Source organism: Eschrichtius robustus, chromosome 9 (genome assembly GCF_028021215.1).
Source record: "Eschrichtius robustus isolate mEscRob2 chromosome 9, mEscRob2.pri, whole genome shotgun sequence".
In the NCBI taxonomy this organism is placed as follows: domain Eukaryota; kingdom Metazoa; phylum Chordata; class Mammalia; order Artiodactyla; family Eschrichtiidae; genus Eschrichtius; species Eschrichtius robustus.
Window position 1 is genome coordinate 15,950,373 of NC_090832.1, and position 25,394 is coordinate 15,975,766.

At 43.3% G+C, this 25,394-nt stretch overlaps 1 protein-coding gene across 1 annotated transcript; it reads right to left on the reverse strand.

Annotated features, from left to right (window-relative positions):
- Positions 1-1,424: 1,424 nt before the first annotated feature.
- IYD (iodotyrosine deiodinase) lies at positions 1,425-25,185 on the reverse strand. The gene is made up of 5 exons (XM_068550866.1): positions 24,856-25,185; positions 12,763-12,954; positions 10,221-10,380; positions 4,977-5,133; positions 1,425-3,189 (listed from the first exon to the last, which is right to left on the reverse strand). Exons 1-5 carry the CDS (start codon positions 25,031-25,033, stop codon positions 3,007-3,009), a joined length of 870 nt encoding a protein of 289 aa, XP_068406967.1. The 5' UTR covers positions 25,034-25,185; the 3' UTR covers positions 1,425-3,006.
- Between the last annotated feature and the right edge of the window lie 209 nt (positions 25,186-25,394).

Here is a 25,394-nt window from a genome sequence, read left to right on the forward strand (position 1 = left end):
CCAAGTCAACCTAAATCCTCAAAACAGCTCAGGCTCAAGCTGAGATGACAGAACACCTTTCTTTTACATTTTAAGATGATTTTGTGCATTAAGGACAAGACTCTTAAAGGGTGTCATTTTATTTTTTAATTTTTGTGGTCTAATGTGCATAGCACATAGTATTAGTGATAGTGATAATAACACTAATAATAATATCAAGAGCCCAAAATTAACACCATGTGTCACCTACCCTATGCCGGGAACTACATGTGAATCATCACACTCAATCTCCACAGAAGCCCTGAGGTAATAAGCACTGCATTTATCCTCATTTTACAGATGAAGAAAATGAGGCTGAGACAGATTCAGTTCTCCACAGCCACCCAGCTGGGGAGCGGCAGAAGGGAAACTTGAATCCAGGCCCGTCTATGCTGTGCTGTCCAGATTAAGAATTACTAATAATTCCATCCCCCAAAGAGAAAGCTGGCTGGAGCACCCCCCAAATCTGTACCTTTGTAAATGTGTTCAGCATCCATGGGAAATCAGGGCTGTGTTTCTGAGTAGCATGATTAGAAGGTGACCACATCAACCCTTGCTCAAGGGCCCTAACCCATGTGATAGGACTTCCACTTTCCTCTCAAGTGGTTCTGCACTTGAACAACTGCACTCAGACCCCCACCAGTGGCCGGATTCCTCCTCCAACCCACACCTGGGGGGCAAGGTTCTCCCGTACCCCCGGCTCCTCAGCAGGTTGCCCTAAAACTAGCAAAGAGCTCCATGGGCTCAAACAGCTTCAAAACATTCGAAATAGAAGAGAAGTTCATAAATATAACTTCAATTTCTTTGCACCGTGATGCCAAAGTGTTTATTGTTCTGCTATTGGAACTCAGAGTATCTTTTTCCTGTTAAAAACAACTTGAAGGGGCTTCCCTGGTGGCGCAGTGGTTGAGAATCTGCCTGCTAATGCAGGGGACACGGGTTCGAGCCCTGGTCTGGGAAGATCCCACATGCCGCGGAGCAACTGGGCCCGTGAGCCACAACTACTGAGCCTGCGCGTCTGGAGCCTGTGCCCCGCAACGGGAGGGGCCGCGATAGTGAAAGGCCCGCGCACCGCGATGAAGAGTGGCCCCCACTTGCCGCAACTAGAGAAAGCCCTCACACGAAAACTAAGAGACCCAACACAGTCATAAATAAATAAATAAAATAAATAAAGTATTAAAAAAACAAAACAAAACTAATCTTTAAAAAAAAAACAAAAAAACTTGAAGTACAGTGATTAGGTTCCCAGCGTAGTTCATATACATCTAATAAAGCCACAATGTTGTTAAAACAATGCTCGCTTACCATAAAGAGTTCAGGACAAATAACTATCACAATATTAATAATTTTTTTTAAAGAATAGAAACAAAATATAAGAATGTTTGTATTTAGTAAAATGTGTAGACTTGGGGAAAAGCACGTTTAAAGAAAAAAAGATTTTCGATGGAAGATTTTGGAGATTCTAAAAGAGACTCTGGGTGCTTCAGAGGCCGACAGCACAGGTTCTTATAATATCTAATTATATGCACATATTTTTAAGAGTTTTATTTCTTTTTTTTTTCTTTGTTTTGGTCACACCGCATGGCTTGTAGGATCTTAGTTCCCCGACTAGGGATCGAACCCAGGCCCTCAGCAGTGAAAAGGGCGAGTCCCAACCACTGAACCACCAGGGAATTCCCTCTAATTATATTTTAAAGGGAAAAAAATTCTTCCTTTTCTCTGATACAGATTTGTCACCAGCCCTGACTCTTATCAATGATGCTATTGATGATCTTATCAATGTACCGTGTGACACACGAATGAAGTGAAAAGAGGCAGGAGAGTTTTTCTGGAGGGATCTGAGTTTAAAAAAAAAAAAATAGAAGAGAAAAAAGACAGTGGAAGGAGATAGAGAGGTGAGTAGAGTTGCTTTTGATGAGCAATTATCTGAGTTCCGAGTGTACCTGTGTGAGCAGCGCCCTGGAAGGGAAGACAGAGGGTGACAGGTGAAGGGCTAGAGCTGGCAGTCCCCGCCCGGCACCCAGTGACCCCATCGGCTGCATACAGTGTGACTGCCATCTGGAGGAAGAGGATAAGTGTGTTTCGTGGGGGAGAGTAGAAGAGAAGGGGAACACAGTTAGAACTCCCTAGTGTCTGGAAAACAGTTCCCTTTAAGAAAAAGAAAGCAAGCCCTGATTTGTGTGCCTGCCGGTTGCCATGGTGTAAATACTCCCACCGTGGGCAATTTCAAGCTGCAAATGGTTTAATAACTGACTTACAAAATTCCTGAATATTTAACCGTCAGCTTCAACGAGCTGGTGCGAGGCAGCTGCAACATGCACTCTGGACAATGCGACTAACCATGTATAGGTCCAGATGGTTGCCCGTCTACACAAGCACGCGCTGTTCTGTTCTGTGCTTGTGATGTTTTAATTATTTTGAAGGTTACTCATTAAAAACTGGCAGAATATCCATAAAGCTCAGGAAGAGTGCATCTCAAAAGTACATCCTTGCCTAAAAGCCACCAGAAAGCAGAGGGCAGAAAACCGTTTGATCAGTCTAAATTTAAATTTAAAAATCATCACATAGCTGAATTCTTGGGACTATATTAAATTTTCTGATGACTCTTTCCTCTTTGAGTTTTTAAAGAGTGAAAGAAAAAAATCACCCATGATTTTTCTGGAACAATTACAAAACTTTAAAAACCAAGGGCCTGTTCTTAGCAAAAATTTAATGCATTTCCAAAGTGGGTAAGAAATGGAAGAGAACATACCTATTCATCTCTTACTCTGTATGGTTCAGCTAATCACACTATCGGAATCAGGGCTCCTCAGACTCAAAGTGCTGCAGAAAGTGCAAAGGTTTCTTCGCGCACAGAGAGGCCAACCCTGCGGAGTGGAGTGCCAGGGAGACGGAGCGCCCAGGGAGAGAGCAGCCTGTACTCCCAAAAGGAACAGGAGAAAGGAGTGGGGGGCATCACCTTCCAGCAGGTCCCTGCCTGTGTCCTGCCTACACAGTCACCATGATCTGATGCAGAGGCTTCCGTGCGAGGTCAGGCACCGTGGCCTCTTTGCTGGGGTACCCCACAGGGAGCAGTACCAGCAGCTTTTCATTTGCGGGGCGGTTCAGGAGCACCCTCAGACGGGGGCCACAGTTGAGAGGAGTGGTCGTGACAGTCACCAGTCCCGCGTTCTGTAACAGGAGAGGAAAAGAAACCATTTTCAAGTCAGCAGGCAAAACCCCAGCTCTGCTTCTAGCCTGGGCATGTTCTACTCCCTACAGGATTTGCCTGTCCCATCATTTCCCTGAAGTTGGGCGGCAAAGAGACGACCAGCATGGGCCATGGTGTATTGAATCGTACCTGCCCTCCTGGACCTCCCCAGACCCCACTTTCTCTTAACCAAACAGTGGGAAGCTTCTCAGAGAAGAAAACACCAGTCACTTTTCACTGATGCTTAAGAAATGGGAATGGTTATTTCGTGGAAAGAAATGTGGGGAATCCAACTACACCAAAGGAATGGAAAAACAAAGGGCAGTTCCTGTGGTTATATAACCAACCGTGGCAGCAGAGCGCCATCCCCAGCTGAAAATACCTATGTCCAGTGATGGAGGACCTAGTGGCCAAGGGGTATGTAAGAGGTAGAGGAAATACTCCACCAACCTCTTCCCAGGCCCCTCGAATAATAAACATCCAATAAAAATCACGTGTAGCTTCAGGACGCTTTCCCAGGTGGCCCTCTCTATGCCCCCCTGCTTTCCCCATCAGATGCTCATCGCTAAGCCTGGACCAGAAGGAGGTTCTGGAACTGCCTTTGGGAGTCGAGCACACCTCCAGTCTCTGTGCAATCTGCCCAGACAAGGGCTTCCAGAAGATTCCTTCCTCCTTCACAAATCAAGACCTACACTCAGACTTATGCCTTACAGAAAGCTAGAGGGCAGCGAACTCCACAGTAAAGTGGGAGAAGTTGCTGATTGGAATGCACAGAAGCCACAGGTGAAGGGAACCCACGCCAAGCCTCGTCAGGGACCCTATCTAGGACGGGGGCAGTGCCCTGCGGTCTGACGTTGCACAGCAATTCCTTTATCTGTTACAGAGTCAGGAGGTAAATAGGATGCCAGCTCCTTTGGAACTGTTTTTCAAGTCATCTAAAAACACATTCCCCTTTTATGTCACAATGACTCTTTTGCAAGTTTTCAGCAAACACATTTTTCTGTGAGATAACGAAGAAGCACATAGTTTTTTGGAATCTACTGTCCCTTGAAAGTAGGCTCATTCACTCTTATAATCCTGTTTGTTTTATTTATTTCACGTGTTTACTGTCACTCTCCACCCTCTCCCAGGACCGCAGTCTCCACCAGAACATACAGTTCACGAGGTGACTATTCCTGGTGACTCCTGGGATCTGCCACATAGAAGGAGCTCAGAAAATATCTGCTGAGTGAATGACTTGAACCATGTGAAAGGCAGACCTCAATCCTGCTCTGTTTCACGCTTAGCATGGCTGTAGCTACTATGTAGATGGAATTTTTTTAAGCACATGGACATCTTTCTAATGCAATACGATGTAAACTCAACTTCTGAGGACAGGAGCTCTATGATAGAGTTCCCCTTATAGCTATTGAATCATCCCACTGGCTCAGACAACGCAGCTGAGAAGCCGTGCCCTGGAGATTTCAGGCTCTGAAGCTCTTCATGGGTGTTTACTAAAGCCCTTAAAAGCTTCATGTCGTTACAGATGATGGCAAACACAGCGACCGTTTTTTGACCCTTAAATAATGTTAGAAGTAAATTTCCAGGAAGGATGCCAGCTTGTTTGAAGCACCAGTCCAGGTTTCCAGAGGCAGTTTTTACATCAGAGTTCCCTTACTGAGGAATTCCTGTCCCTGAACTAGAAACTCAGCTGAAATTTGCAAATGAAACCACAGTTGGCCCCCAAGTATTAAGTCTGTCTCTTGGGCCCAGTGGGAGGGTGACATACCTGCAGGGCAGCTAGGAGGATGCCACAAGCGATGGAAACACTGATCTCATTGTAGTAGTGGGTCTTTTTCTTGCCATTTGCAGCAAAACCGTGTACTTGTTTGAAAATGAGAATCAAAACAGGGGCTGTGTCCAAGTACTCCTTAATCCAGTTGGTCCTAAAGGGGAAAAAAAAAGATATTTAGAAGAATATTTTCTCTTGATGGTTTTTTTGTTCCCTGTTTACCACCTTATATGCATTAAAAATAGAAACATTTACTTGCCTTTCATGTTTAAATTGAAAAAGAGTAGGATTTTTGTTCACGTCATGTTTACCTTTTTCTATCCAAAGTCAGTAAACAGGTATTAATAAGGGCCTGATATAGCAAGACACGTGAAATGCTGAAAGATACAAAGATAGATCCTATAACCCAGAGGGCAGTAAGCCAAATTTAGCAAACTAAAACCTGGTAAGTGTTATTAAAGAAATATAAGACAAGGGCCTTAGGAGCCCAAAAATAAAATGTTAGTTTTGAATGAGATTGTCAGAATATTTCCAAAGTTTCTCTTGAGGCGGGGCACTGAAGACCAGCTAGACAAGGGGCATTGGGAAGGGCAGCCCAGGGAAGAGATGAGCAAAAGGCAGAGTCGGAAGGAGAATGCTTGGCCGGACAGGGAATTTCAGAAGCCTGGTGGGCTGGAGGATGGTGTGCGTGGTGGGGCACGGGTTGGGAGGCTGGCAGTTTTCATACAGATTTTGCAGGGTCCTGGACTTTGTTCAGTGGGTGATGGAAAGTTATCACAAGCTTCTGAGCAAAAGCATCACACGATCGGATCTGTTTCACAAAGAGGCGGATTGGTGTGGGCAAAGGACCAGCTCAAACGGGACCAGATAGGAGACAATGGCAATGGCCCAGGAGAACTTAGGGAGTTGTAGAGGCAGGAGCTGACAGATCTGGCACAGGAGTGCACAAGGGAGAAGAAAAAGATGACAGTGAGTTTGAACCGAAATTCCAGGTGGGCAGATGGTAACATTCTTAGCCTAGTTATGGAGAAAAGGAAGCAAACTTTTGTGGGAGTGGGAGGTAACTCACAGGAGGTATAAATGTTGAGTTTCCATTTTTATTTTCCAGATAAGAGCATATCTTTCTCTATTTCATTACCCTGCCCATACATTTTGGCAAACTCTTCACTCTAGCTCAGATATTCAAAGGAAAGATACTCATACAATGCTATATATTGGAATTTTTCCTTAGGGTAAATTATGTCATCAATAAGCAAGAGGTAGTCACCACTCATTTCATTCTTAGCCTAGTTATGCTTCCTTGTTTTTTTTTTTTTTTAATTATTATTTATTTATTTATTTATTTATTTATTTATTTATTTATTTATGGCTGTGTTGGGTCTTCGTTTCTGTGCGAGGGCCTCCTCTAGTTGCGGCAAGCGGGGGCCACTCCTCATCGCGGTGCGCGGGCCTCTCGCTATCACGGCCTCTCTTGTTGCGGAGCACAGGCTCCAGACGCGCAGTCTCAGTATTTGTGGCTCACGGGCCTAGCTGCTCCGCGGCATGTGGGATCTTCCCAGACCAGGGCTCGAACCCGTGTCCCCTACGTTAGCAGGCAGATTCTCAACCACTGTGCCACCAGGGAAGCCCCACTTCCTTGTTTTAAAACACATTAAACCCACGTGTGTATTTTCTACAGTTCCTTGTATACTGCTAATTTCTATACATTACATTCTCAAAGCTACTTTACCATACTTCAACCAGCTTATTCACATTTGACCAGTATCAATTCTTTTTCTCTTTACAAAGCGGGAGAATGTTAATAGTTTACAAAAAAATCTGGAGTCATCTAGCTTTGCCATGCTGGGCAACCCACTCACCTTCTCACAGCTCAGTGTCCTCAAATGTAAAATGTACTATTGTACACTCACCTCAAATGGTTATTGTGACAGTAAAATCAGTCCAAATAGATCAAGTGCTTAGAATAGTACCTAGTACCATGTATGTGTTGGCTAATATTATTATTATTACTATGTATTATTTTACAGTGAATAATTCAAAACAATTTTTAAATATGAGGTGAAGAATAAGCAATTTACTAGGTCAGAGGCAGGTTAGTAATGTTTACTAATCTTTGTACTTATTTTGCCTAGGCATACATTGGTAGCTAGTATTTTGGGTTTGTTCAGTTTTACAAGAATGTATCATGACATCATATTACAGCTAATAAAAAGATAGCAACGTGCCGAGGCCTGTTAAGAAAGGACAATTAGGGCTTCCCTGGTGGCGCAGTGGTTGAGAATCTGCCTGCCAATGCAGGGGACACGTGTTCGAGCCCTGGTCTGGGAAGATCCCACATGCCGCGGAGCAGCTGGGCCCGTGAGCCACAGTTACTGAGCTTGCGCATCTGGAGCCTGTGCTTCGCAACAAGAGAGGCCGCAATAGTGAGAGGACCGCGCACTGCGATGAAGAGTGGCCCCCGCTTGCCACAACTAGAGAAAGCCCTCGCACAGAAACGAAGACCCAAGGCAGCCATAAATAAATAAATAAATAAAAATTTTAAAAAAAAGAAAGGACAATTAGCACCTTCCACCTTGGGTGAAGGGTCTCATGCCAGCAGCAGGAGAAGAAGCCTTGACGGGTAGGTTGGACCAGATTGTATATCAAGCCTTTAACGACAGCTATGAGTTTCAGAGTTGACTCAAACTGGCTGTCAGGACATATGTTCATTTGTGATGCAATTTAACAAACAGTTATTTAATTACCTACTATGCATCAGCACTGTGCTAGGTGCTACAGTATAAGACTTTTTTAAACTGGAGGTCCCTGGACCCTAGAGACTATATATGTGTGTATATATATATATATCTGTCTGTGTGTGTGTGTGTGCACGCATATTGTCTGCAGAGAAAGTCTATAATGTTAATTGGATTCTCCAGAGTATCTTGGTGTACCACAAAGGTTTCTAAAATATGGCCTATAAAATGAGAAGAAAAGTAGGCCAACAATTAAATAACTATGTGGTAATGGCTGTTTTAAATGCACGGAAGGTGTGTATTAGGTGCTCTGAGCGTAGAGACAAGAGAGCAACTGATGCTGCCTTCTTTGGGGGGTGACAGGGCGGGCAGCGTTTTGCAGGTGCTGCACACACACAGCACAGCATATCTCTAAGAAGAGAGACTCGACTTTACCCATCCGTTTTTTCTCATGAATATGCAATGAGATTTATATATTCATTATTAATATCCTGCACTTATTCCAGAACACAGCCATAAGTTACAACGCCAATAGACATCAATTTCAATAGGGTTTAAATATCTCAGGAGAAAAACTGTCCTCTGGGGCAAATAAATGAGACGGGAGTAGGACTAAGAGGTCATCCTTCTCACCACCCAGCCCTGTCTACCAGAGCAGAAGTCCCACTTTACCCCCACAAGACGGAGATCCCACTGCCTTTTCTTAGGCTTGTGTCACAGTGGGTACTGGATGGCTGGTGCTGGAACTGGCCACTAAAGGCCCAGAGCTGAGAGCCAGAGGCATGAGTACCTCTACATTCTACGTGCCAAGAACTCGAGCTGGCTTCCCCTCAGGGCCTTCTGAGAGGTCAGGACAAATATCTGTGCCCCATCCCTCCTCATACTCAGCCTGAGAAGGGGTTAGAAGGGAAAGGAGATGCTTCTGTGGGGAGGGCAGTATTTGTAAAGAGGACCCTGTGACCAGCGTTTTAAAATGACAAGGCTGAGTCGGAAAAACTTGGAAGTGACTGTTTTAACTGCAAAAATGACTGAGAAATTATGGAATCCATCCTAGATATTGTGTAGGGTGACTGGTCCTCAATGGGAAAAGTGGGATTAACAAGCATAGTTAGTTGTAGTTTCCAGAAAAAAAATGAAACCTCGCACATGTCTACCCGAATACGCTGAAGCCTCACGGTAAAGCCAGTTACACTGAATTCCAATCCGCTTCGTCCCTGGAGATAAGGAAGCCTGCAAAGTTACTAATGCCTAATGAATATTATACCTATACTAAATTTGTACTTTTACTAAACATGTACTAAAATGAAAGCCTGCTGAGTGAGATCATGTACAAGACTATTTATAGGAAAATGTAATTTACTTCACTCAAGATCCTGAGAAGTATTTCACAATTTACTAATAACTATTTGGGTCATAGCCTATTTATTTACCAGATTCATATGGCCCTTACTATGTGCCATCGTTGTTCTAAGTGCTTACAAATTCATCTAATTTTCATAACGAAGTCGATACTAGATTTATTCCCATTTTACGGATGAGGAAACTGAGGCACAGATAGGTTAATAAGTGGTAGACCTCATATTTGAACCCAAGCACTCTAGCTTCTAAGGCCCTACTCTTAGCCTCTATCTTATCTAATCCTGATACCAAGTTTTTAACATTATCGTTTTGGGTGAGAAAACAGAAGTGTGATGTTTGATTTTATGTGTCAACTTGACTGGGCCACAAGGCACCCAGATAGTTGGTTAAACATTATTCTGGGTGTGTCTGTGAGGATGTTTCTGGATGAGATTAACATGTGAATTGGCAGACTGAGTAAAGCAAATTGCCCTCCTCAAATTAGGTGGGCCTCATCTAAACCGTTGAAGCCCTGAATAGAACAAAAGGGGTGGAATAAGGGATAATTTTCTCCGTCTGCCTGACTGTCTTTGAGCTGGGACATCAGTCTTCTCCTGCCTTTGGAGTCAGACTTGGACTGCAACTTACACATTGGTTTTCCTGGTTCCTAGGCCTTTGGTCTCAGACTGGAGCTATGCCATCGACTCTGCTGGGTCTGACTCTGATGGGTCTTGGGACTTCTCAGCCTCCATAATCACTTGAGCCCATTACTTATAATAAATCTCTTTCTCTCTATGTTTCTCTCTATCTCTCTCTATCTCTCCCTCTCTCTGTCTCTGTCTATCCCTCTCTCTCTCCATTGATTCTGTTTCTCTGGAGAAACCAGACTAGTGCACTTAGAGGGAGTAAGCAAATGCCTAAGGTCTTGCAACTGGAAAACCAGAGCTAAGATGTGAACCCAGATGTGATTCCGGTTGGCATCCCTCACCCCTGCGCAATACGTGTGCTCAAGGCAATTCAGCGGTGAGGCCTGACTTAATTTCCATTATTTCTTCCACAGGTAAAATGAAACTTTTTAACACCTAAAACAAAACCAGGAAACTAAAGTCATAGTTATTTCATTTTAGGAAGCCAAACCAAAGATGCCTAATTCTACCCACTTTGGTACCTCAGTTTCTTCAGGTCTGAAACCCATTGAGGTCCCATCCTCTTCAAGTAGTTTATTTCCTCTTCCTCCTCAATGATCTCCCGAATCTTATGCTTCACGTCCGGGTCCTTCACAACCACAAAGGTCCAGGGCTCTGTGTGGGCCCCACTTGGGGCTGTTCCTATCACCCATTAGATTAAAATCAGAAATTGAAACTGCAAGAAAAATCTGAGACTGTTAATTAAGAATAAATATAACTCACATTTGCTCAAAATGAAGTTAGATCACCTGACACACAAAATGCCTGGCGGTAGCCTCTGGGATGTTGCTGCCAGGCCCGTTTTGTTCAGCGTCTCTGTCAGGGTCTCCAAACCAACTAACTGAGATCAAGGCCAGTAGTTCCTAGGCTTTGGGAATTTATCACTGCTTCTCTAATCATGTGAGAGAAAACATCCTTAGGAACTACTCTGTGACCAATAAGGGAACACAGATGGGAAGCTCTGATAGCCAAAATCCTCCAAAATGCTGTTTGTTTTGATATTCTTGAAAAATGATCAAGTCATGAAGTTTATTGGAAATGGCAAAATTTAAATGGCAAAATGGTTTCAAAAGCCCTCTCCAATAGGCAATTGAACTATAAATTGTTTAGTGCCTACATCAAAGTTCTGAGTGTGGCACTGTGGGGTTTGTGGCCCTGTTGTGAACACACGAGAACTCTTGGCCCTGGGCACTCAGACACACAGCAGAGTGTCTTCCAGCTCTCACAGGTTTTGGGAAACCTCAGCCCACACTTGGATCTGTCCCAATATCCCGGACAAAGCTTCATAGTGCATCGTGGGACCCAAGGAGCTTAAGTTCCCTTTAAGATTCCAGCCAGAAGCACTTCCCTGGTGGTCCCGTGGGTAAGACTCCGTGCTCCCAATGCACGGGGCCTGGGTTCGATCCCTAGTCGGGGAACTAGATCCGACATGCATGCTGCAACTAAGAGTTCGCATGCCACAACTAAAGATCCCACATGCCACAACTAAGACCTGGCACAGCCAAAATAAATAAATAAATAAATAAATATTAAAAAAAAATATATATTCCAGCCATGGACTGGACCAGCTTCTGATCTGGGTGTCACCCCTCTGTCCTAGAAATGGCTGTTTCTAGAAGTAGACCACGGTGACCCACTGGTGGTATATTTCAGAAGCAAGTATTCCTTTCTTCCTAGTGAGTAGTTCAGTGGCATAAACTCTACAGGAGGGGTCTCAGGCCTGCCAGCCTTGATGAGTTTGCCATCCACCAGTCCCCATGGTAGAGAGGGCATGATTGAACTGTGAAATGCAAGTCAAATCTAAACATAAAGCCCAAATTTCTGAACAGAGGGATTCCAGTTCACCTTGTACACGTCGTCTGTTCACTAAATATTGGTGTCACCAAACACAAGAAATAAGTTGCCCCTTAATGTTTTCAATTATGCCAAACTTCTCTGAATGTCATATGCACACACCCACATATTTAGATACAGATCTATATACAGAAGAAATTTAGTAACTGCTATTAGTTAGATAAAGGACTCACCAATCTAGTGCATTTGTGTTCTTAAATGAAATGAACTGTTTTATTCTTACTTCCTTTTAATTTGGGCAATGGGTTTATAATAGTCATGCAATCATTTCTGCAAATGAACTTAAACGTGATTTATATAGGAATAAGAATCCAATCAGAGGAGACTCTCGAATAGGGGGCTTTCTCATATCTCCTCCCCCTTTTTCTATAATTCTCATCTATTCCTCTGGGAATAGATATTAATTTACATTGAAAATGCATTTGGGGGACTTCCCTGGTGGTCCAGTGGTTAAGAATCCGCCTTCCAATGCAGGGGACGTGGGTTTGATCCCTGGTCAGGGAACTAAGATCCCATATGCTATGGGGCAACTACTGAGCCCCGGTGCCACAACTGAGCCCGCTTGCGGCAAAAAAATATCCTGCATGCCACAACGAAGATCCCGTGAGCCGCAACTAAGACCCGAAGCAGACAAATAAATAAATAAAAAGCAAAAGAGGGGGAAATATGTTTGCCTTGCTTTGATTTACTTTGCAAATTCACATGAATAAATTTTGCTAGTTCATTAGAATACAGTACTAGAGCATCATGGTGTGTAATATAAGAAATTCGGTTCCCAAAAGAGAAATGTATAAATGTGAGTGTGTGTGTGTGTGTGTGTGTGTGTGTGTGTGTGTGTGTGTGTGTTTTAAGGGGAGGTGAAAGTAAGGATGTTTCTTTTCCGTTGTATAATAATGTGTTCAGAAATTTTCATTCTTCACAAATTTTATAATGTTGAATAATTTCAGAAGTTTTGAACTGTTGTCACATCTGCTCCCGAGAAGTTTGTATAGTTAAAAGTTTGTAGAAAGTGGAAATCATCTTGTGCCTGGCAGTCAGTCAACACCTGGGTAAGACTTTACAGGTAAACCTATCACTCCAGGCTTTATTCACTGTGTTTGAACTTCAACATTGCTCCACTATTGTCACTTGTAGTGGATGTTCTCAAAGACCCACTGTGCACTTACAGACCTGCTGCTTTGATGACATTATCAATCACTTCCACTGGGACTTGCTCATTACTTATGAATCTAACAGACCGTCTCTTATTGAGAAGTTCATAAAATTCCTGGGATCTCTTAAGCATTTCCTTCTCAGGATACCGGGTGTGGGAGAATGGGACGTGTTCCACCTCTTCCTCTGACACTTGCCATTCGTCAGCGTCTGCCAGTAAGAACAAGGAAGACAGCAAATTAGAGGATCTCTCTTGGTCATGAAGGGGAGTGCAATATGCCCCTCCCCCCAAATATGTCTCTTTAGCATAAGAATTATTTTGAGTTGACTATTTTTAGGAAACGCAGACACAGGAGAAGCTCTGAAAACCGGAGTAGAAGTCACCCTTTTGTAAGAGACATTTACATTTATAAAGGAAATCTCTATTTGGAAGTGTTTTCCCCCTCTGCACCAGGAAGAGAAGCATGATTCTAAATCACAAGCAACTCCTGTCAACAGAGAAGGTGTGGACTTACATCTCTGTAACAATCTTACCCTTGTTTAGTCTGCTTTTCCTGATAACCTCCCATAACTGGCTCTCCCCAGTCCCCAACACCTTTCTTTTGTCTTTATCTGAAGATGGTATTTAAGGTGGTGGCTAAGGCTATTTGGGGGAGTTACTCAGTTTTCCTGGGTCTCTCCCATGTACACAAGAGATAATACATGTTATTAAATTTCTGTTTGTTTTTCTCTTGTTAATCTGTTTTTATTATGGGGGAGTGGTGTCTCAGCCAGGGAAAATTATTTTTACTCCCTTATAGTCATAAGGTGGTCACTGGGGAGAAGGAAATAAAGTTCTCAAAATATCTGTAAGGTTATGAGCTCAAAAACATCAAGAAAAAATGAGAAAAATAGGTCTACACAATCCTTAATCTCTGATCTTGACTGTCCTTCAAAGCCCAGACTGGTTATAAATCAAGAAAAAGAAAACTTTTACATACATAAAGATGAAAAATGCAAATTTCTGTTAATGGTGAACTAACTTATTTGAAACAATCTCCATTGGCTGAAAACCACTAAGATCTTTTTTTTTTTTTTTTGGCCAGATCTTAGTTCCCCGAACTCATGCCCCCTGCAGTGGAAACATGGAGTCTTAACCACTGGACCACCAGGGAAGTCCCCTGAAAACCACTAAGATCTTGAAATAAATAATTTTTTATAAAGCCCTTTTAAAATCATTGAGTTACTGACAGCATAGTAAGAAATTCCCAGGCCAAAAGTGAAGGGAAAATATGATCCTGCAGAGGTAAATAAGCACAGAAGCTGCATTTGCCCTGATAACATCTGCCAATCCCAATATATTTGAATTTTTATTTTTATATTTTCAGGGATCAAGAGGGACAGAAATCAAAGCCCAGGCCCATATACGATGGGAAGTCTAAAAAGCTGGGACCCCAAGACTACATCCTTAGAAAAACTAAGAATCATAAATAAATCAGGGAATTTCCTGGTGGTCCAGTGGTTAAGACTGCACTTCCATTGCAGGGGGCATGGGTTCCATCTCTGGTCAGGGAACTAAGATCATGCATGCCGCATGGCACGGCCATAAATAAATAAATCAGCCCCCAAGAGGTTATAACATTTTGATGGGTCCTGCCTCAAACTTGAATTTGGAATAGTGTGGTCCTGCCTGAAAATACCCCCATTACCCAGCAGAAGCAAATGCCAACATATAAATAATTTTAAGTACAATTATCAGCAACCCACAAAAGACAACCAGACATACAAAAAAAATATCTTGAGCAAGAAACAGCAGAATAGGTTTTTAAAAATAGAGTCAGACACCAAATTCTCCAAATATTAGAATTATCAGACTCAAAAGATAAAACAACTATGATTACTAGGTTTAGAGGGAGAAAAAAAAAAGACAAATGTATATAAATCTGTAGGGTGCAGGAAAAGATGAAAAGTGACATAGAAAATATTTTAAAATAGAACTTTTAGAACTGAAAAATAAAATAATAGAATTAAGAACTTGGTGGGTGGGTTTAATAGCAGGTTAGACATACCTAAAGAAAGAATTAATGAACTGAAGACAACTCAGAAGAAAATATCTAGAACAGAGCAAGGAAAGACCAAAAGATAGAAAACATAAAAGAAAGATCAAGAAAAAATAACACAGAGCGAGAATGTTCTAATATATGTGATGATAGTGACAGCAGGAGATGGGAAAGAGGATGTGGCAGAGACCATATTTGAAAGAGAATATCTGATATGAAAACCTGATGAAAAATGCCAGATCTACAGATTCAAGAGGCCCAGTAAATCCCAAGCAGTATAACAGAAAAGAAGCCCACACCTTTTATAACCAAATATAAAATCTTAAAATCAGCCAGAGGAAAAAAAAAGATTCCCTTAGGAAGAGGCCCAGATGGCTTCATGAGGGAGTTCTACCAAACACTCACAGAACAATTATTGCTAAGTTTTCTCCAACTCTTCCCAAGAATAGAAATAGAGGAAACATTCCCCACCAGCTCATTCTATAAGACTAGCGCACACTTGCTACCAAGCCTGACTAGGACATTAAAAGAAAGAAAAGCTACAGGCTCAATTTTCTCATAAATATAGATGCAAAAAGTCCTAACCAAAATATTAGTAAACAGAATTCGACAATATATAAAAAAACAATACACTTTGGCCAAGTTGGGATTACCCCAGGAATGCAAGGTAAACCTAACTTTAGAAAAGCAATGTTGTTTGTTACATTCACAAGCTAATAATCACTGTAATGCAGAAAAGGTGTCTGATAAAATTTGGCATTCATCTCTTAGTAAATTGGGGTAGAAAGGAACTTTCTTAACCTGATAAAGTCTAACTATGGGGGAAAACACCAAAACAACCCAGAACCAACTACATAGTTAGTGGTGAAACATTGAAACTCTTCCATCAGATATTGAAAATTAATGAATATTGCCTGTTCTCACCACAGTTCTAATTATGAAAGACTAACTTTTGCAGCTCTTAGAAAAGAATATAGGAGACTATATTCATGACCCTGTAGAGAAGAAGGATTTCTTAAACAAGATACAAAAATATTAACCATAAGAAAAAAATCTGTTCAATTTACCTACAGCAAATTTATCTTTACACCTGCCTGCTTCTGCCACTTCTGCTTTCCCCCATTTCCTTCCTGTTCAGAGAGCTGTGGAAACCCATTATCTGTAGCTCAAGATCTTGCAGAAGATGAAGATGCAATGGAGGATTCAATAGGTGAAACTGAAGCTCTACCTCTGAATATGTGTGTTTCTTCATTCCTTTCAAACCCATGAGTAGACAATACTTTTGATCTGAACTACAAAGATTTAAATGTGAACTACAAAGATTTCAACTGAAAGAAATTCTAAGATGCTGTATTCAAAAAGTTAAAAAGTGTTAAAAATAGGAATGCTTTGAATGGAGTATATATATATATATATATACACATATATATACATATATATGTGTGTATATATATATATATATATATATATATATATATATATACTCCTTGCTTATCTTGAGTTAGTCTTGGATTTCTGGTTGTTGTTGGACTTCATCAACTCCTAGACTCTAGGAGGCAAAAGATACCAAAAAGAGGCTACTATAGAAAGTGGACCTCGGTACATCAAACCAGAATGAGTTGATGTGAGTTGGACTTTTCAGGGAATTTTAATCACATAAATAAGGTTTCACCAAGAAGGCTGCCCAAGAAATAGCCACTGAAAATATCAGTGGAATCTAATGAGTAGATGGTTCTTTACACAAAGGCTGAAGACTTTCCTAAATCTGCTCTGATATTTTTCAGCCTGATGGGGACAGGTGCAGAGAAGCCATATCACCAGTAGGAGGCAACTCCTACTCAGATAAGAACAGATAATCAGAGTTCACGATGATAAAATTGCTGAAAATGCCCAGCACTTACTTTCACTAAAGTAACAAATTTAGATTGTTTTAAACCATTAAGGTTTATTTGTGTGCATGTATATGCCTTACCTGAATTATTATTGTACTACCTAAACAGTGTCTTTAGAAAACTGAATATAATGCTATCATATATCTTCACCATTCACAACCACCCAAAAGCCAATGAATATTTGCCTGATATAATGTATATCCTATGCCTTCAACTGTGTGATAGAAAATAATTAGTTGTTACTTCCTTCTTTGAGTAGCTACAAATCCACTTTGATGCCATAGATTAACTGATGTTTTGGTTATGATTCTGATTCTTGTGACATTTACTAAAGGATTTTCACTTCCAGTAATGGTTATTTACATAATTTACACCAAACCTCCAAAGTAAAGAAAGCTAAAATCCTTAGTAAAATACATTTAGAACATTTTCTTCTAAGTACTGAAGAGCTAATCTGTGACTGTAGAACATCACAGTCAAAATCTGGGTGAAGGTTAGTACCCACAGAGGTAGACCAGCACTCAAATGTCCAGAGAATATTTTCCAATTACCTAGAAACCGCCTAGAGGCTGAGCTGAGATAAAAGGATGGTGACCAAAGTCAAACCCCCAGGGCCATCCAGGGCCTGAAGATTTATGTTTCAATAGTAAGAGTAAAATGTAAATAACCCAGCCCTGGTGCCTTAGAGCCTAAGGTAATATCCTGTGAGTGATCCAGGGAACCGTAAGCCTTGACCTCAGATTAAAGTTGCCCCAGAGTGTTAGAACGTTGCTCTTCTGGTAGGTGCAAATGTGTAGTCCCTGGAATAAGTAACAGTATCCTAGACCTCAAAAAAATTTTATATGTAATTTTCCAAAAGAATTACCAGCATAAGGGCTTCCCTGGTGGTGCAGTGGTTGAGAGTCTGCCTGCCGATGTAGGGGACACGGGTTCGAGCCCTGGTCTGGGAAGATCCCACATGCCGCAGAGCAACTAGGCCCGTGAGCCACAACTACTGAGCCTGGGCATCTGGAGCCTGTGCTCCGCAACAAGAGAGGTCGTGATAGTGAGAGGCCCGTGCACCGCGATGAAGAGTGGTCCCCGCTTGCCGCAACTGGAGAAAGCCCTTGCACAGAAACGAAGACCCAACACAGCCAAAAATAAATAAATAAATAAATAATAATTAAGAAAGAATTTTTTTTAAAAAATTAAAAATACAGTTTAAAAAAATAAAAAGAATGACCAGAAAAGAAGTAATTCCCATAAAATTCAAAATAATAGTTACTTCTATAGGGTATGGAAGAGGTTGTTACTGGGAAGGAACATATAGGGGTTTATGGAGTACTGGAAATTTATATTTCTTGATCTAAGTGATTACTATATGGATTTTTGCTTTAAAATTATTTGTTAAGCCATTCATCTATCTTTTATACGCTTTTCTAGTAAGCATATTACATTTCACAATTAAGGGTTTTTTTGTGGGGTTGTTTTTTTTTTTTAATGAGAAGGCCATAGAAACGAATTACCAAAAACACCCACAAGGGTAGATCAACTGACTACAACTGTTATATTGATATAAGAACATCTGAAAAAAAAAAAAGAAAAGACACTTGACAATTTCTTAAGTGAGATAAGAGGATGAGAGATGAACCATCTGGGGAAGGTGGGACAAAAGTAGAAGTAGGAATGAATGGGCACAATTAACTTCTCCTGACCACGCAGCAATCCTTCATGGAGCCAGAACTATAGCCTAGGTTTCTTAACTCCTTAATCAGTGGTTTTTTCCCCCAATACAGTAATCCGTAATCCTCCCTTATCAGAGGTTTTGCTTTCTGAGGTTTCAGTGTCCCATGGCCAGCTATGTTCTGAATATATGAAAAGGGAAATTCAAGAAATAAACAATTCATAAGTTTAAAATTGTGCACCATTCTGAGTAAGATGATGAAATCTCATGCCTGTCCTGCTCCATCCCCCCCAGCCACGTGAATCAAACGTTTGTCCACATATCCAACCCAATTAGTCACTTAGTAGCCTCTCGGTTGTCGACTGTCAGGATACTGCTTGTGTTCAAGTAACCCTGATTTTACTTAATAATGACCCCAAAGCACATGAGTAGTGATGCTGGCAATTTGGATATTCTCTTACTGTGTCTGATTTAAATTAAAGTTTATCATAGGTACATATGTACAGGAAAAAACGTAGGGTTTCAGGCATCCACTTGGGGTCTTGGAACGTATTCCCTGAGGATAAGGGAAGACTGCAGTAAATGTCCAGAAGGCGAGATGTCACTTTGGGAGCCCTCAGATAAAGATGAGAATGACAATAGGAACAGAGAGAAGAGAGTAAGAAGAGCCAGGGCCTGGCCCTGAGGGTCTGCGACTTTCCTGATGGAATTCAGGTAGAAGAGTGACCTTCTCCCCCAGCAGCACCCCCACACTTCACTCCTGGGTGTATGAAGCCAGGGAACAGAAGGCCAGAGGGAACGCTCGTGAAAAGGGGACTTCAGAGAGACTGAGAACCCAACTACAGCACCAACAGGGACCACGGTTAGCTCACAGCTAGTACTGAGAAACTTCTTTTTTTATGCTTTACGAGCCGGGGCAGTGGGGACCCACACTGTATACATTTTTTTTTAACTTTTTATTTTATATTGGAGTACAGCCAATTAACAATGTTGTGCTAGTTCCAGGTGCACAGCAAAGTGACTCAGCCATACACACGTGTATCCACCCCCCCCCTTCAAATTCTCTTCCCATCCAGGTTGCCAGGTAACGTTGAGCAGAGCTCCCCATGCCACACAGCACGTCCCTGCTGGCTTGAGGAAGTAAGTGTGATGGGAGAGTGGCAACTAACACCTATCAGCTTTCTAGCAATCCACCCTGAACCGAACCCAGATGGCATCAGTGTCAACCCTGAACCTTAGCAAATGTGTCAGCAAAGACTTCAACACCAGTGGTACTCCCACACCATTTGTCATGAAGTCTGGCAACCTCCGCAGTCAGTAAGTGGAAAATGAGCCAACGCATGCAAGGTCTCTCTAACTTCAGCATTTGTGTAAACTAAAGGCAGCCGAGGGGCATGACTTGGCAGTTTCTGCAGCAGCTAAAGTCCAGGGTAGGCACTCCTACGCTAGCGGAATGAAGGGGCTGCTGCCTGAGCTTTATCAGCACAGACTTATCTCTGAGCACAGCAGATAAATGGTCCCAACCACCAGTGGGTTGGATTTTCCAGAAGGGCCATCCAAGCAGAGCACAGGGGCGCTGCTCTTCCTGGAGCCTCTCCCAGGGCAGAAAGTCTACACTTGGCCTTGGGAAAGGGGACAGGCTGAGCCCGCTGGGAAAGAAGCTCCAAGGGATCTCAGGGCAGTGAACCGAGAAAAAAAGCACAGCTCTCTCCTTCCTCTTGAACTCCTGACTGCCCCCGAGGCATAAACCCTCACCAGAGGAAAGAGAACAGCCTTCGTTCCGCAGCTGTCCCGCCTCCACCCCAGACCAGCCAAGCCACTCTGGGGGATTCATTCAAGCTGTGGAGCCCACATATTCTAAAATAAACGCACGCTACTGTGGTCTGCTTTTAATATAAGTCCTGTGCTGCCACACATGGGGTTTGCTATTGACACCAAGACCAACACGCCTTTTATCATTGCTTTAATGCCAAGGAATCCTAAATTGCTCCATAATTAGGTTTAATGACCAAGTAATTCTAGGCCACTTCTATCCTTTAATGTTTAACTTAGAGGCATTTTTCTGGCTGTATCTCTACGTGAATTGCTTTTGTGTTTTTGCGGTTCTACTTCCACAAAATCTTTGCAAATGGGCCGAATGTTTTCCAGCTATGAAACTACAAGGCCAATTTGTGTCATGTCATCCTTGTTCCCTCCCTGCAATTTCGGGGGAGGCTTGAGCACCAGTATTAATAAGGCTCAGGGTGACACGGCTCTCACAGTAGACAGATTCTGAAGGTGGCAATGTGAGCAGCTTCAAGGCTCAACACCGGCTCAGAGAACTCCTTCCCACCGTCTCCGCCATCGCTCTGCTTCCTACGTGGGCCTCTCAGCCATTCAACTCCCTGACTGTAATATAGACTCACTACCTCACTAGCAGCAGCAGGGGTGGTTGGGGGCTGGGGAGTCTGCGGATGTCCAGATGGAAAGGCCTTGAAGAGAGCAACGCTATCCCAGGTGAAGTTGACAGAACTTGTTTTCTGAGCCCCTTTACCTCTCGTGGTGTCCCCGGTGTCCCCAGTGTTCTGTGCTGAGCTTCACTCTCCCCAGCAGAACCCACCCAGACTTGATCCCAAGGACAACATCTCCATTCAAGTCTTTTCCTTTCCCTAATCTTCTCTCATCTGAATTTGAATTTACCTGTCCTTTGTCCTAGAACCATAATGTCTTACAGGAGCCCTGGTAGGCCAGCCTTTTAAAATTATCCATGCAGAAGTATGCACACATAGGTGTGCCAAAGAATGATGAAATGCAAAGATGAAGCTGAATTTTTTGCTTCCTCGGGCAAAGGAAAACTATGCTGGTCATGAGTGCTGCCCTACATGGTGTTTTTGTCAGCTGTGTGCTGGTAAACCAGCTCTCTGAGAAGAGGGAAAAAAGAGCCCTGGTTTATAGCACTTGCCAATTCCCATAGAGTAAACCCTCCCATCATGGCGCGATCTCAAGCTATTGGCAATTGAACAGATGGCCCACAAATTTCCTGAACATTGATCAGTCAGCTCTCGCTAGCCCCATAGGCTAGCTCTTGCACACCACTTGGCTGGGAAGCATGGAGTTCAGGCATTGGTGGACTTCCAGGCATGTAAGAGGGTTGATATCATCTGCAGGAGCAGGGTTACTTGGTTGAGACTGTTGTTGATTGGTTGGCCCTCAGAGGGGCTGGTCCTGGAGTGATTCCATCTCTAATTGGTTGACTTGTTAAGCTTTTACTGAGATGTGTTGTCATAGATCCAATGAACAGGTTTGAAACAGCTGCCTACAGGTACATAAAAATCTGTCCTTTCCCAAGTCCGAGGGAACATTTTTATTCTCAGGTGTTGCCCACACCAGATAAAAATTTTAACAAAGGCTTTTTTAGTGGTCACTGGGACAATCAAAATTTCAGTTAGAATAATAGCTTCTGGATGGCTAGTGAAGCTGAGTGAAGAAAATCCCCACTAACATTAAAATGGACACATCTTAATAAGATGTGTCTCCTATATCTTTTTCTCCTATTTCCAGCTCCATGAGCTTTCATGAATCTGGGCCTGACTGGAGAATTTTTGTTCAGTATTTCCCATTCATTTTAGGGAAACAATCTGAGGTTTCCACTTTGAGATTAAATACCAGTCATTTCTCCTCCTCAGACCTCTGCTACAGATAAACAGGGAACTGAAATGCGTCAACAGGATGCCATGTGTGACTGGTCCCCAGAGGAAGTCTGTGTCTGACTTCTAATCCGCATGTCTTCTCTGTACCCCCGACCCTTCCCCAATCCCGTCCCCCCACACATGCTGATTCCTTGATCTATGAATGTCGAATAGGAATTCTTTGTGAATCAGAGCTGGCGGAGGCTACATTGGTACCCATATATTCCTTAACTCACACTAGAATGGCCCATAATACTTATTTTACTGTTTTGTCCCTGATTGTTAATTTTCAAAATGGTTTGAATCTGGTATCTATTTGCTGTTATCAAAACCATCTCATGTTTCCTTGGTAATGGAATCCCTTCTCTTCTCCAATCATACCTCCAATTTTACATCCTCTCTTAGACTGTGTCCACCCACCCAATGGTTAAGAGCAGGGACTTGGGTGGCAGAGGAGACTGAGTTTAAACATTAATCCTTACCTACCACCTGTGTGCCTGTGTGACCTCAGTAAGTATCACTTATGTAAACAACAAAAATCCCAACAAGAGACTGTGAACTCTGCACTCAGGGAAGATTTGCTCATGGCTGCCGAGCAGCCACTATGTGTTCAGTTCCTTTCTCTGTGTGAGGAAGAGAGAGTGGAGAGGCAGAGGATTAAAAGTGAATCATTAGGTGGAGAAGCAGAACGGGGCCATACAGCTTTGCTCTCTGTTCCCAACCTTCAGGCCCAGCCCCAGGTTCCTGGTTCCCCACCAGCCTTATCAACCCCTCTGTATCCCTCAAGCTCGTGGGTCTTCAAATCCAGTGGCCTTTCCTCGATACACACTACCTCTGATCTCTCAGGGAATGTTTAACCCTGCTGGCTATCTCCTGCCCCCTCTGTTCTGGGTCATTCTTTGGGAAAAGCAGCCTAGCAGATTGCCTGTAGGCCTGGACTCTGGAGCCAGCCTGCCTGGGTCCTGACTCTACCACTAATTGCTTGGGCAGGTGACTTAGCCGATTTGAGCCTCAGTTTCCTTACCTGTAATACGGATATGATAATAGTGCCTGCCTCACTGTATTGTTATGAAGACTAAATGATGCACCGTATGTAAAAATGACATGGGATACCGGAAGTGCTATGTGAGGGCTTGTTATTACTACCCTGGCCCTCCTTTCCCACACCTTCTTTTCTGAGTCCATTCCTCCTGGCAGTTCCTCTTATCTGAAGGTGCCCCACGCCAAATTCTAACCTCAGCCTTCTCTCTAGCAATACCCCCCAGTGAATTCATTGGTTTTCCAAGTTCCAAGCATCACCCCTATGCTGGTGACTCTCCAGTCAGTGTCTATGGCCTGAATCCCTCACCTAGAAACCTCCCTGCCTTTCTGCTTCAATGGGTCACTATCCTCTCAAATCTAACACGTCCTGCACTACATTCAACAGCTTCCCCTTTAGACCGGATCCTCTTCCCTCACCCATTTATGACAGCTGTTATTCTGATTCCTCCAGTCTCCAGATCGTGCCCTCTTCTTCCTCTGTTGATATCTAATTTATTACTAGACCCTACTTCTCTTCCTTGACCGTCCCTCTAATTTCACCCCTTCCTCTGCATTGCACTGTCACCACCGCCCAGCCCATCATTACTGGCACAGATCCTTACTCAGCTTCACAGTGGGTCTCGTGCTCATTCAACGGAAGTGCTTCTCAACTGGCATAACTGGCATTCGGGGTTAGTGGGGGAGAGTAAGAGGCTGCCCTGCTAGGAGGCTGCCTGGATTTGGATCCTCCTGGGCAGTACATTTAGCACTGCTGGCTCCCAGCACTGAGTGCCAGCTCTATACCCCACCCCCCAATCCTGAGGTTAGGACAACTCAGAACACACACACACACACACACACACACACACACACACACACTTCCAGGTGGCCTCTGTTGGAGGGAGGGAGGGAGGATGGAGGCATTACTACCCCAGCTGAGAGTCACTGAGTCTCTTCCAAGTCGAATCCATCCCACAAAACCACCTCAGACAAATCTCAAACACAGATTACTCAAAACTCCTCCAGAACGTCTCCCTTCCTGCCTGCCTCCTTCATCACCTCTTCTTTCTCAGGTCAACCATGGCCCCGCCCGCCCTCAGCACCCCACTTCATTTTCACCCCTCCCCTGGTCAGTACAGTCCTTCCATCTTCTTGACATCTTTCCCTGGGGTTCCGGACTCAGGCTCTTTCTGTTCCTCTTCGCCTCCTAACCTTTGTATTCATATCCTAGTAATCCCCCAGGCCTGCTTCAGCCTTTTTCTAGCTGCCCCACCAAACCTCCAAGCCTTCTCAAAACACCTTACAATCAGTTCCACCTAGTTCGTCTCTGTTTTACTCTCTATCGTTTGCCTGTTTATTGCCTTGTCTACCGAATTGGACACTCAGATTGGAGGACAGCAGCCACTCTTATCTGTGACCCACAGGGCTGGTGCAATGAAGGGTAGCGAGCCCCTAGGTAGATGCCCCTTTTTTATTCCAAAGTTATTGATCAAAACCTGACCACTTAACCCGCAGCCACCCCAGCCTGTGATGTGCCCCTTCAGAAAGATTTTAGCAGCCTCAAAGGACTGGAGCCAGGGAAAATGTCACCCCCTCAACAGCCTTTTACTGAGGACCCAGGAATAAAGGGAGCTTGGTGCCAGCAGGTGACAAGCTGACCACCAGAGAGAAATGATGTCTCTGTCACGCACTGATTTGTTTGCATGACAGAGGTTGATGATGAAACTGACCTGCCTATGTTTCTTCCTCTCCATAAGTCCCACCATCCACTTGCCCTCATCCTAAAAATACAGAAGTTGAAAACCAAGCAACATGGCCAGTGTCTTTACCTTCTTCCACCTGGTGGACTTCAGTGCTGTCTTTCAAGTCTTCATCCACCCAGGGGCGAGCCTCGGCCCTGGCTCTAGGCTCCCCCTTCCTTCTCTGGGTGCCTCCATCAGCACTTTTAAAGATCCACACCATCAAAAGGCAGGCAACTGCTACCAAGACTGAAGTCAGAAGAAACATGGTGGTGAGGCTGATTCTGAATGGGGCCGATACTTCCGAGGCCGGTATTTAAACAAACAGGGACAGGAGTGGGGAATGCCGGGAGACGGAGTGAAGGAAGGAGAGGGGGGCCAGGGGAAGGAACAGAGTCAACTCGCTGACTCTGCGAGGACTTTGCAAAGGAGAAAAGATCACAGCCGTGTGTCTCGGGTGTGTTGTGGCTCTGGGAATACACTGGTGCGTGCACTTTTTTAAACTGTGTGCTCAATCAATATATTCTTAGACAATAATTGCCAGGATTTGAGGAAACACTTTAATGCACTAGATCTTACCAGCAGTGGTGGAAAGTGTTTACTCTTCCTCCTGTAGATTTTCTCTGAGA

Excerpts from the sequence above, each read along its gene's own strand:
- IYD (XM_068550866.1), bottom strand. The coding sequence starts at position 25,033 with ATGTTTCTTCTGACTTCAGTCTTGGTAGCAGTTGCCTGCCTTTTGATG. Across the intron at positions 10,381-12,762 it reads TAATGTCATCAAAGCAGCAG|GAACAGCCCCAAGTGGGGCC; the intron begins GTCTGTAAGTGC and ends AATGGGTGATAG. Across the intron at positions 5,134-10,220 it reads TCAGACCTGAAGAAACTGAG|GACCAACTGGATTAAGGAGT; the intron begins GTACCAAAGTGG and ends TTTCCCCTTTAG.